The sequence below is a fragment of the Schistocerca piceifrons genome, chromosome 5, assembly GCF_021461385.2.
Source record: "Schistocerca piceifrons isolate TAMUIC-IGC-003096 chromosome 5, iqSchPice1.1, whole genome shotgun sequence".
NCBI lineage: Eukaryota > Metazoa > Arthropoda > Insecta > Orthoptera > Acrididae > Schistocerca > Schistocerca piceifrons.
In genome coordinates, this window is record NC_060142.1 from 191,216,463 (window position 1) to 191,228,756 (window position 12,294).

Here is a 12,294-nt window from a genome sequence, read left to right on the forward strand (position 1 = left end):
TACATGCACACGGAATAATATATTGTCTGGAACAAATTTCCCGAATATGTTTCAAATTTTCCGCCTTTTGCAAGTTATTGAAGGGCGTGTCTTTTTAGGCAATAGTCTCGCATCCTGTTTTTACTTTTAATACACAGTGATAGATTTCGTTTATAATTATGTTTCAGTGAAACACTAGGACTTCGCGTTGTCATCAGTAAATAAAAATATTGACAAATGGCTTCCAGTTTTGCGCAGAAGGTCATTGCCATTCCTGGTTGGATTTCTTGCAGCTGTTTGTCACGTGACTCTCTATTGTGCGGACGGGGTGGTTTTGCGCCACAACAACAAACAAAATGGCGGACGCTGAAGCTGCATCGTCTAGCAGCGATCATCAGGAAATACAAGAAGTTGAAGATAAAACAGATGAGTTTGCTGAGCCAGAAAGTAAGAGAAGGAAAGTACTAAAACGAACTGATGGAAACCCTGAGAAGTTAGAACAAAGACTTGGGGGTATTCTATGCTGCGCAGTTTGTTTGGACCTCCCAAAGGCAGCAGTTTATCAGGTCTGTTTGAAGATCAGCTGATTGTCAGAAATATTTTGGAACAGTAATTGTTGTTTTATGCCCATGAATTACAGTACAGTTTTCAAATATGTCCGAATTTAGCATAGAAAACTGTGTTTAAGTGCATTTGTTATGAGATTCGACTGCGTTTCCCTTTTTTATTACCTTGTGTGTGTATATATATATATATATATATTGCGGTAATGCGTGTTGCCTTCACCAGAAGTGCTTCATATCGTTAGTTTACGTTAGTAATAATATGAGCCGATTCAGTTGCTCGTCCCGCGGAGTAATAATTGGCCAAGTGTAATTAAAAAAAATATTTTTTACAATTTGTTTGTAAGTTCATAAGAACAATTTTTTATTCGTAGTGGAAGTCTTCATTATAAAGTAGTGTAATTAGAGGGTGAAAATATAATATGCCATAAATCAGTACTAAAAAATGCACGCATCATTGACAAACAATGCAATTATATGTCATCATTAAAGGTAGAAAATGTTAGTCAGTCAGGGTAACTTTTTACCAGTCAGGATAACCCCCTTCTTCCATTATTTTATACTAAAAGTAACAGCCTATTAGCTCTATATTTTCTAGTTCGCATTTCAATTTTCTTCCTACCTGCCCACGCTCTTCTAGGCTTGTGGTTATTCATTAGTTGCATTTGGTATGAAGAGGTCTTCTGGGGGATTGTGATCAATTGAACAGTATCTAGATATGTCAAAGTAAACCTGCAATATTGAATTAACACTGTTGTTTTTACTTCTTATTAACATAAGATTTCCTCCTGGAACGGCCAAGTTTCTCTGCCCGTTAGCTGTAGGACGACTACAATACTCTTTTAAGATTGGTCATAAGTTAATGACAGTGTAACTTTGTACTAGTATTAAAATGAAATTGTACTCTAATAATGGGTAATAAGTATACATCTTTAATTTCCCAAACATTCAATAAGTATAGAAGTAAAGTGTCAAAATATATTTTGTTAGGTGTAATTTATTTTGTGTCAAGTATTTTTTAAAGTCATAGTAAATTACCCGGATTGTTTGTAAGTGAAGTTTCTCTCCGTAACATAACTGATAAATGCAGAACATAGTCCAATCACCCCAACAATAAGTGGATCATAATTAAAGTTCATTAAGTATTTTGATATTGCTGATTTTTATTAATAATATCCATGACATAAGGTAAATCTGCGGAATAGTACACATGTTATGAACAGAGCTTTGATGATTGCAGAAATCTGTTAAATGGTAGAATAGACAACACACAATAACAGATTGTGCAAATTCAGCAATAGTGTTTTTAGGACGCATTTTTTGGCAGCTTACCAGCAGTAAATGGTCTATTGTCTTTATAATAGAATAATATAAATAAGTTTGCATTCGTGGCAATCATTAATGTGGAAAAAATTGTTACATGCTGTGAGGGAGAAATGTGCTATGGAATTGTGAAAGTGTGGCCCCACCCTCTTTTTTTTTCCATGAACACAAAGAAATTGTGATGTTTGAGTCTGTATGGTCCCATGATGTGAAAACTGACAATAACACAGTTAATTGGCTGACTAAACAAGAAATGTGTGTTCAGTTTCCCCTTCCCTTTCAACAGTGAAAGGATTTTGTCAGAAAGGAAGACACTTTATCAGTTTACACCGGTGAGTATCAATGACCTTTCTCAGCAGCTGTCAGTCTGTGTGATATACTTCTCAGCCAGTCTTTATTTATTATGTGATATGAATCAACATCTGATTTTTTTCTAGTAGGCCTAATATATTGCCTTTGATTAATGTATGGAAGTGTCAGTATTTTTAAATTAGGGAAGGTATTTCTGTTTGTGTCATCTTGTGTTGTATTCAGGGTTGTCCTTTATTGTTGCTGCTGAAGTTTCACCAAACAGTTATTCCATTCTGTGTGTAAATATGGTTCAAGTAGACTATGTTATACTGTACATCGATATTGTTTGTTAGCATAAGTGTGCAAGCTGTTTCATAATAAATATTATGGTGCTTAATTTACAACAGATATTGTCTGTATGTTGCCTCCACTGGAGCTTACTGTCAACTGCAATTCCCAAAAGTTAATAGAGGTAACTTCTTCCAGTCTTGTTTTACGTATGAATATGTCTCTGTCTTTTCTGTATTCATGAACACCATTCTGTATGAACCACTGTATTGCGTTATTTGTTGACATAAGCATGCTTCTTTTCAGATTTTCTGTTACATTAACTAATGTCATGTCATCAGCATACAGTATTTTTTTTTATCCTCCAAACTAACTTCAATATTGTTTATAAGTAGGTTGAACGTAAATGGACCGAGTACAGTTTCTTGAGGTACACCTAAATATCCCCCAGCCTCATTTTCTCCACTTATTAAATGCTTAATTTTTATGGGTTTTTCCCTATATATAACTACTGTGTAATTACTTACTTTGTAAGTGTTATTGAACAGGGTAGCACGGTGGTTAGCCCACAGGATGTGCATTCAGGACGACAAAAGTTCAAATCTGTGTCCAGCCATCCTGATTTAGGTTTTCTCTGATTTCCCTAAATCACCTAAGGCATATGTCAGGAGAGTTCCTTCAAATGGGCATGGCCACTTTCCTTCTCCATCCTCCTCCAGTCCAAGCTTGTGTTCCATTTCTAATTACCTCATTGTCAATGGGATGTTAAACACTAACACCATCATCATCATCATCATCCTCCTCCTCCTCATCATCCTCCTCCTCCTCCTCCTGTCTGTATGTGTTGCAGACAACCTTTCATTTATAGTATTGTATTTTCCCGAAGTCAAGAAATCAAAAAACTAGTTTACAAGATACATATTTTAGATCACACCTTTTCTTTTCACTAATGAATATATTTGAAATGTTGCAGTACAGTAGTGATACTTAAAGTTATCATTATTTTATTGTTGTGGAATGTAATGGTATCATGTCAAGTAGGTGCAAAGGAAAATCTGTAATTTGTATTATTGTAATTTTTTCAGTGTACAAATGGTCACCTGATGTGTGCAGGGTGCTTCACCCATGTTCTGGCAGATGCAAGGTTAAGAGATGAAATTGCTACATGTCCCAATTGTAGAATTGAAATAAGTAAAACATCGGCTTCACGTAATTTAGCCGTTGAAAAAGCTGTTAGTGAATTACCTTCAGAATGCCAGTTTTGTGGTAAAGAATTTCCTCGAAATACTCTGGAGAGGCATGAAGAGTCACTCTGCGAAGAAAGGTGAACATTAGAAATTATTATGTAAATTTTTAAGTTAAATAATTTGTTTGGGTGTTACATTGCATTTATATTTCAGTTAAAAGTTTTATATACTGCCCTGGAGTGTAATGTTCCCATAAAATTGCTATCTATTGCACTCGCCCATCAGTGTGTCATGCTGTGCTATTATCTGGCAGTATTTTAATTACTTGCTTGTATCATTTGGAAAAAATCTATTCCATGTGTTTTAAAGTAGGTATTACCAAACTGTGTGAAGATATTTGTATACTGGCCACATGTTAGTTGCTTTTAAGGTTGCCACACTAAGAGGTCTGCACATTTACTTCATAAAGGGTGGGGGGGGGGGGGGGGGGGGGGGGAGGCGAAGGGAGGGAGAATTAAAAAAATACTTTGTCTCACTGCTTTTGCAAGTCACAAAACTTTTTTATAAAATAATTGTTACTAATACCAGCATGTATGTAACTGAACATTAACTGTAAAAGATTCTGTAAATGTGGAGATTGTTCTTGTAAAGTAAGTAGAAGTGCTCCTGTTGTAAATTATATTACAATTGCAACATCCATAAAATGATTTAATATTATAGGTTGACTCCATATAGAAACACGCAGAGAGCACATTAAGAAAGGCATAACATTCGGAGCCATGGGTTCTCTGTCCATGCCATAGAATAAGTTAGGGGACATATAACAAGAACCTAGATGAAAAGGGAAGTTGAGCACAAAGGAAACTCCATTAAGAATTACACTCTAAAAAAACTGACATTACTTTCTTTCATTGACAATATTTCATACCTGCAAGTATAGAATGGGAGAGTCATGCAATCAAAACTGTTGCCAGACAGAATGATCCTGAATGTAACTTTGAGCAGATGGAGAACCAGCTGGTGAAGGTAACACCTTGAACCTCCTGGCAACAAAGAGACATGAACTTTTTCAATCAGTTAATGTCGAGGAGGGTATCACTGATTATAGGGCAATGACAGTATATATGACTATGTGTATTACAAAGGATGTTAAGAAAGTTAGAAAGAAATTCTTGCTTTGCAAGAGTGACGGGAGTACCTGCATTATCAGATATTTAGTGCTGAGGACAAATATGTAGAGCAAAAATATAAAAATACTGAAAAAGCATCATTCAGTATGCCTTAGACAAATATATTCCAAGCACCATAGCTTAATAACCATGTCAGAAAACTGCTATGTGAACAATGAGAACTTCATCAGAGATTCAAGAGTCAAAATCTAGATGACAAACAAAGACAGCTGAGCGAAGTGAAAATGAATATAAGGAGAACAATGATGGAAGCATTCAGTGACTTTGAAAGTAAAAAAAATTTGTCTACCAATCTGACAGAAAACCATAAGAGGTTTTTGTCTTCAGTAAAATCAGTAAGCAGTTAGAAATTATCTGTTCAGCCAGTCAGGGCCCTACTGGAACCAAAATGGAGGGTGACAGAGAGAAGGCTAAAATACTGAATTTGGTATTCTGAAAAATTGTTTCACTGTGGAAGTTCATAATATGCTCCCTCCTTTCAATCGTAGCCCCCCCCCCCCCCCCCCCCCCCCCCCCCCCACTCCCCTCAGGAAGCTCGCTCTTTGGAGGGTCCGTGCTTGGCTACCACGAGCGCCCATCATCAGACATCAGAACAGTCTCTCCACTGTTTTTAGTTCATTTTTTCTTTCTTTGTTCACCTTCTCCTATCCTTCCTCTGCTTCAGTGTTTTAGGTTCCTTGTTTTCTTCTTCCTCCCTGTGTGCTCCTGAAGACCAGCCATGCATCTGTTTTGTTTTTTTTTTAACAGGTGCTGGGTAACGCATAATTCCCAGCCCCTGGTTGACAGGTAGGGTTTGCACGTACCCAATGGTACAGCCCTAGCCCAGGGAGGGGTGACTGCTTGAGCTGCTACCATCCCAAATTGCCGATTGGTCCCTCTGTTAGGAGTTCAGGAGGTGTGACCTGAAGTGTGAACAATCACCTAAGGCTGGTGGGCCCCAGTTGGAAGGAGCACGGCATTGGAGATGCTGGCAATCATAGGGGATTTTCTTGCATTGAGCCAATCATCATCTTCACAGTCAATGTTTGCCAAATGCAAATGGAATGAAGCTCATAACTGAAAGACCCTCCTAGCTGCACCACAGTTCCTCATGATTTCATGCACTGAAGACAGTCAGTCATCAGTCTTTTGCAATAGTAAATCCCTTCATTATTCAGAAAGGTGTTTGTGCAGTTGCCGCCCCTGTGAAATCCTGCTCTCATTTACACAGTACCACTTTTCTTTTGGAGACGACTTCTGATTCTCAGGCATAACAATTGCTTGCAGCTTCGCTTCTCCACTGCTACCTGGTTCATGTTGAGGCCCATCATTCGCTGAATTCTTGGCATAGTGTTATTCACACTAGGCTGCTCGATGGTCTTACAGAAGCAGAAATCCAAACGTACCTCTCTGATCAGGGTGTCATTGCAGTCCATTGGGTGATGAAAAAGATAGATGCGTCCTTTGTGCCTGCATGCACTCTTTTTCTGATGTTTGACAGAGTAGTGCTTCTGTCGAAGATCAAAGCAAGCTATGAAGTTATCACAGTCCGACCATACATTCCTAACCCGATGCACTGCTACCAGTGTCATTGTTACAACCATACTCAAATATTCTGTCAACACCTGGCCAAGTGTGTAACCCATGGTAGGCATGCTCACGAGGATGATTGTCCACCTCTTCCCCCCCACTGCATCAATTGCAATGGCGACCATGCAGCTTTCTCCCAAGATTGTCCTGTATATATCGATGAGCGGGCCATCCAGGAGATCCAGGTGAAGGAAAAAGTGCCTTACCCTGTCGCTCGCAAGTTGTTGCCTATTCTGAAACCTTATGTTCTATCATCCAGCAGTTACAGTACTGTTCTTGCTACATCTTGCTCAATGATGGCCACGCAGACAAGCGACCTCAAATTCGGCACCACATTTCCTCATCATCACTCTCCTCCAATGGAACATTCGCGGTCTTAGATCCAAAAAGGACGAATTATGGCTGCTGTTGGACTCACAGCGTCCACTTGTTCTGTACTCTCAGGAAACAAAATTGCATCCTCATGACTGCTTTGACCTCTCGCGTTTTTTTCTGATCCGCTTTGACCTTCCCCCTGAGGACGGCATTCCATCTCATGGGGGAGTCATGCTGCTCATCGGGGATGACATTCATAATCAAACCATCTCCCTAACTACCCAGCTTCAAACTGTTGCAGTCTACATTTTCCTTCCTCGCTTCACCTTTTCCCTTTGTAACATGTGCATTCCTCCGTCATTCGGTGTCACCAGGGCAGACTTCCTCTAGATTATTGGGCGACTCCCTCACCCCATTCTGCTGCTCGGTGACTAAGGTGCACCATCCCCTTTGGGGTTCTCCCAGAACCTGTCCGAGAGGCGTCCTCTTGGCTAAACTTCTCAGTCAACTTAACCTCCTCTGCCTTAACAAGGGAGCACCCACGTTCTTTCAGACTCCACACATACCTATTCCCATTTGGACTTCTCTTTCTGCACTACCCAGCTTTGTCCAGCTTTCCCATCGTCTCCGCATCCGTTTGGCCACTGGCACCTTTTACACTAGCCCGGTGAGAGCCTGTATGCAGAAGCTGCCAAACTACCGCTGTCATAGCACCGTGCTTTTCTCCTCAGTAGATTCACAAGCTGTTTGTCTGCCATCTGGCCACCCATCCTATACCTCCTCCTTCGATGACTTCTTTGATCACCAGTATGGGGTGCATTGCTCTTCTCTGTTACATTCTGGTGTTTGCTTTTAGCTGTTGCTACAGTGACTTAACGCTACCTGCCACTTTCCCTATGGGTGTGAACCCTTCACCATCTTGGCTTTGTGCGCCGGCCTCTGTTCACATTGGACTTCATTCACTTCCTATGGAAACTTCTCCAGGCTCGCTCTATTGCTGTATGTTTCTCTACCTTTACATGGAACTTCACAATAGTACATTTGTGTACACTGATGGCTCTGGGATGGACCCTGGTGTCGGGTGTGCCTTCGTCATTGGCACCAATGATTTTCGGTATAGGCTCCTGGAACACCGCTCAGTGTTTACAGTGGAGCTCTTCGCCCTGTATCAGGCCATGCAGTACATCCGGTGACACAGGCTTTTCAATTGTGTCATTTGCTCCAACTCTCTCTCTGTGCTCTTTAGAGCCTCTGTGAGTTGTACACCATCCATCCCTTTGTGCAATGTGTCCAGGAAAGCTTTCACTTGCTTACTCTTGATGAAGCCACAGTGATGTTTACATGAGTCCCTTGTCACAACAGTCTGACAAGAAACAAGGCTGCTGATGTGCTGCTAAGGCTGCTGCCCTCCTACATTGGTCCACTAGTTCTTTCATTCCCTCTAATGATCTCTTTGTCGCTGTCTATCAGCAAGTGGTGTCACTTTGGCATCACCATTGGTCTTTCCTTAATGGGAACAAGTTCTGGCAATAAAACCTCTCCCGCAGCTTGGGTGACCTCCTCTCAGCAGTCTCACTGTGAAGAAATGATTTAGGTTGGTTGGCTGTTGGTCACAGTTGTTTTAGTCATCGCCATTTGTTAAGTGGTGGCCCCACCACTTTGTGTTCATTGTCCTCAACCATTGGTCATTCGCAATTTCCTGACAGAATCTTCTTTTTTTAACCATTTACATTCTAATTTATGTTTATCGTCTGAGTTATCGGATGTTTTAGCGAACTACACACCAGGCTGTTTACCACATTTAACTTTTTATTCAACTTGGCAATAAGGCGAATGGCATTTAATCTTTAGTTCAGAACCTCTGTTGCCTATTTAGAATATTTTAGGGACCTTTCTCGAAGTCCATTATTTTAGTTGTCTTCCCTTCCGTCGAATGGGCTTAATGTGTAATTGTTTTTAACCCCTTTTTCTTCTTCGTGTTCTGCTGTTGTGACATGGGCATGAATGATGGAAGCAGTTTTTGCACTGTAAAACAAAACAAAATAAACTTAATGTTGGAAAGGTGTTGGCACCAGATGAGATACCTGTAAGACTCTGTGCAAAAGAACTTGCTTCTCTACTAGCAGTAGTTTATTGTATACCATTGGAGCCGTGTGCAGGTCATTCCCATTGTCAAGAAGAGTTGAACGATAGATCTACATTGACATGGATAGTCTGCAAATCACACTTAAATGCCTGACAGAGGGTTCGTCTAAGTGTCTTCACAATAATTCTGTGTTATTCCAATCTCAAACAGCATACAGGAAAAGCGAACACCTATATCTTTCCATGTGAGCTCTGATTTCCCTTATTTTATTGTGATGATCGTTTCTCCCTATGTAGGTTGGCGTCAATATATTTTCCTACTTGGAGGAGAAAGTTGACGATTGAAACTTCGTGAAAAGATTCCTCTGCAGCGAAAAACACCTTTGTTTTAATGTTGTCCACCCCCAAATCCTGTATCATGTCCATGACACTCTCTCCTGTTTTGAGATAATAGAAAACATGCTGCTCTTCTTTGAACTTTCTCATTGTGCTCTGTTAATCCTATCTGGTAGGGATCCCAGACCACGCAGCAGTACTCCAAAAGAGCACAGACAAATGTAGTGTAGGTGGTCTCTTTAGTAGATGTGATACATTTTCTAAGTGTGCTGCCAATAAAACACAGTCTTTGGTTTGCCTTACCCACAACATTTTCTGTGTGTTCTTTCCAATTTAAATTGTTCGTAATTGTAATTCCTAGGTATTTGGTTGAATTTACGGCCTTTAGGTTTGACTGATTTGTCATGTAACCAAAGTTTAACAGATTCCTTTTAGCACTAATGTGGATGAGTATTCCTTTTCATTATTTAGGGCCAGTTGATAATTTTCACACCACTCAGATATTTGTTTTGCCACTTGTTTGGCTCTTATGATGATTCTACTAGACGATAAATGACAGCATCATCTGTAAACAACATCATAGGTATGCTCAGATTGTCTGCTAAATCGTTTATATAGAGTGGGTGGTCTATAACAGTATCTTGTGGAATGCCAGAAATTGCTTCTGTTTTACTCAATGACTTTCCTTCAGTTAATTTGAACTGCGACCCCTCTGACAGGAAATCACGAATCCAGTCACATAACTGAGATGATATTCCATAAGCATGCAATTTTACTACAAGCTGATTCTGTGGTACATTGTCAAAAGCCTTTTGGAAAACTAGAAATATGGAATCCATGCACATAATTGTAGGTCTACATCACTGACTCCAATCTGTTGTAGAACTACGGATATGTGTTTTGCTCGTGTATTGTGACATTTTTGGAGAACAACATTCTCTTCTGTAAAGTCAACATAGATTCAGGTTGATAGCATATTCCTAGACTTCAGGAAGGCATTTGACACAGTCCTGCACTGCTGTTTAGTAAGAAAAAATAAACGAACTTACAGAGTGTCGGACCAGATTTTCAACTGGCTGCAAGAAAAAACTCAACAATCGCTCTTAACAGAGCAAAATGGACAGACGAAAGGTAAATTCAGCAGTACCCCAAGAAAGTGTGATACGACCAATTTTTAGATCTGGATAGGAGCAGATACGGGAACTATGGCTCAAGTTTAAAAGAAAAGTTGACCCTGCAGTGGGCAGATATGGACCTATGAGAACAATTTGATGGGAAGAATCGTCCATGGTATACAGCCACTGCAAAGTAATTTCTAAAGAAACTAAGACTGCTGAATAAAAAGTGTAAAACACAGGATAAGCTTATAAATAGAGAGGTGCAGAATGAAACACATTTAGCCGTCCATATGACAGTGCTTGAAGCCTTCAGTGACTACTTTAGCAAAATGTATCAAATTATCTTCCACGAAATCCAAAGAAATTAGGTCGTATGTAAAAGCTATTAGTCCACCAAAGTTAGTGGCCAGACAGTTGAGGGTGAGAAAGGAACTGAAATGAAATGGAGGATAGCAGAGCAGAAGCAGACATGCTTAACTTCATTTTCAAATGTGCCTTCACAAAGGAAAACCCAGGAGTGATGTCCCATTTCAATTCTCGGACCACTCCACAATTGACTCAAATGGATATTAGTGTCAGTGGTATTGAGAAACAGTTAAAGTTAACCTATCAGATAATGTAACAGATCAGCAACCAAGTTAGCACCTCTTGTAACCATAATATACCACAGATCTTTTAAATAGAAACCTATGCCCAGTTGTTGGAAGAAAGCACAGATCACACTCTTCTACAAAAGGGCAGTGGAAGATCCACATAACTTCTATCCAGTATCTTTGGTATTCATCTGTTGTAGTATCTTGAAACTTATTCTGACCTCAAATGTAATGGGGTATCTCAAACACAATGACCTCTTCCATGCCAATCACCACAGATTCTGAAAACATCAATCATGTGAAGCACAAGTCATGCATTTCTCACCCTGAAAATCATGGATCAAAAGGCATTTCACTTGGTGCCACACATACACTTATTATCAAAATTATGTTCAAATGTGGTATCAAATGATATTTGTGACAAGACTGAGGATTTCGTGGTGGGTGAGACACAGCATGTTATCTTGGATGGAAAGTCATCGACAGATGTAGAGTTAATTTCAGATGTGTCCCAGGGAAGTTTGTTGGGGGCCCTTGCTGTTCATGTTGCATATTAAGGACCCTGCAAACAATAATAGTAACCTCTGACTTTCCGCACATGTTGCAGTTATATTTAATGAAGTGCTGCATGAGAAGAGCTCCACAGATATTCTGTCAGATCTTGATAATAATCAAAGTGATGCAAAAATTGGCAACTCGCTTTAAATATTCTGAAATTAAATGTAAACTTGTGCACAAAAACAAAATTAAAGTGTCACTGAGTCACAGTGGGACTCTGTCAACTCATATAAATACTTGGGTCAGTTTGTAGGGGTATAAAATGAAACAATCACTCATTCTCAGTAGTGGGTAAAGCAGGTGGCAGACTGCCTATAATTGGTAGAATACAAGGGAAATGCAATCAGTCTACAAAATAAATTTCTTACAAAACAATTGTGTGACCCATCCTAGAATATTGCCCAACTGTATTTTATCTGTACCAGATAAGACTAACAGGAGATATTGATGTTATCTGTACCAAATAAGCCGATAATTGAATGGATGTGAAGGGTAGCATAAATGAGTACAGGTGTGTTTGACCCCATGGGAGAGTGTCACAAAGATCACTTGAAGACAGATGCAAACTATCCCATGAAAACCTACTTGCACAATTTGAAGATGGATCCATTAATCTACTAGGAACCCCCCCCCCCCCCCCTCCCCCGAGTATTGCTCTCACAGGGATTGCAAACACAATATTAAACTAATTACAATACACACAAAGGTGTTGAAGCAATCATTTTTCCCACACTTCATGTGGAAAAAGCCCTAGTAACTAGTACAGTGGAACAAACTATTTGCCACACATTTCTGCTGAGAACAGGTGTAAATGTAGATATCATATCACATTAAAAGAATGCTACACTTCACCTCCAGGAGCAGTGATTTTCAGAGTTGGGGTAGATTGCATTACAGTT

General features: G+C 39.7%; 1 protein-coding gene across 1 annotated transcript in view; it reads left to right on the plus strand.

Annotated features, from left to right (window-relative positions):
* The first annotated feature begins 283 nt into the window (after positions 1 to 283).
* Positions 284 to 12,294, plus strand: part of LOC124797998 (cysteine and histidine-rich protein 1 homolog) — a 53,016-nt gene continuing 41,005 nt past the window's right edge. The window contains exons 1-2 of the mRNA XM_047261187.1: positions 284 to 545; positions 3,530 to 3,768. Coding sequence (XP_047117143.1) covers positions 336 to 545; positions 3,530 to 3,768 — 449 coding nt within the window. The 5' untranslated portion in view covers positions 284 to 335. The remainder of the gene's footprint in view (positions 546 to 3,529; positions 3,769 to 12,294) is intronic.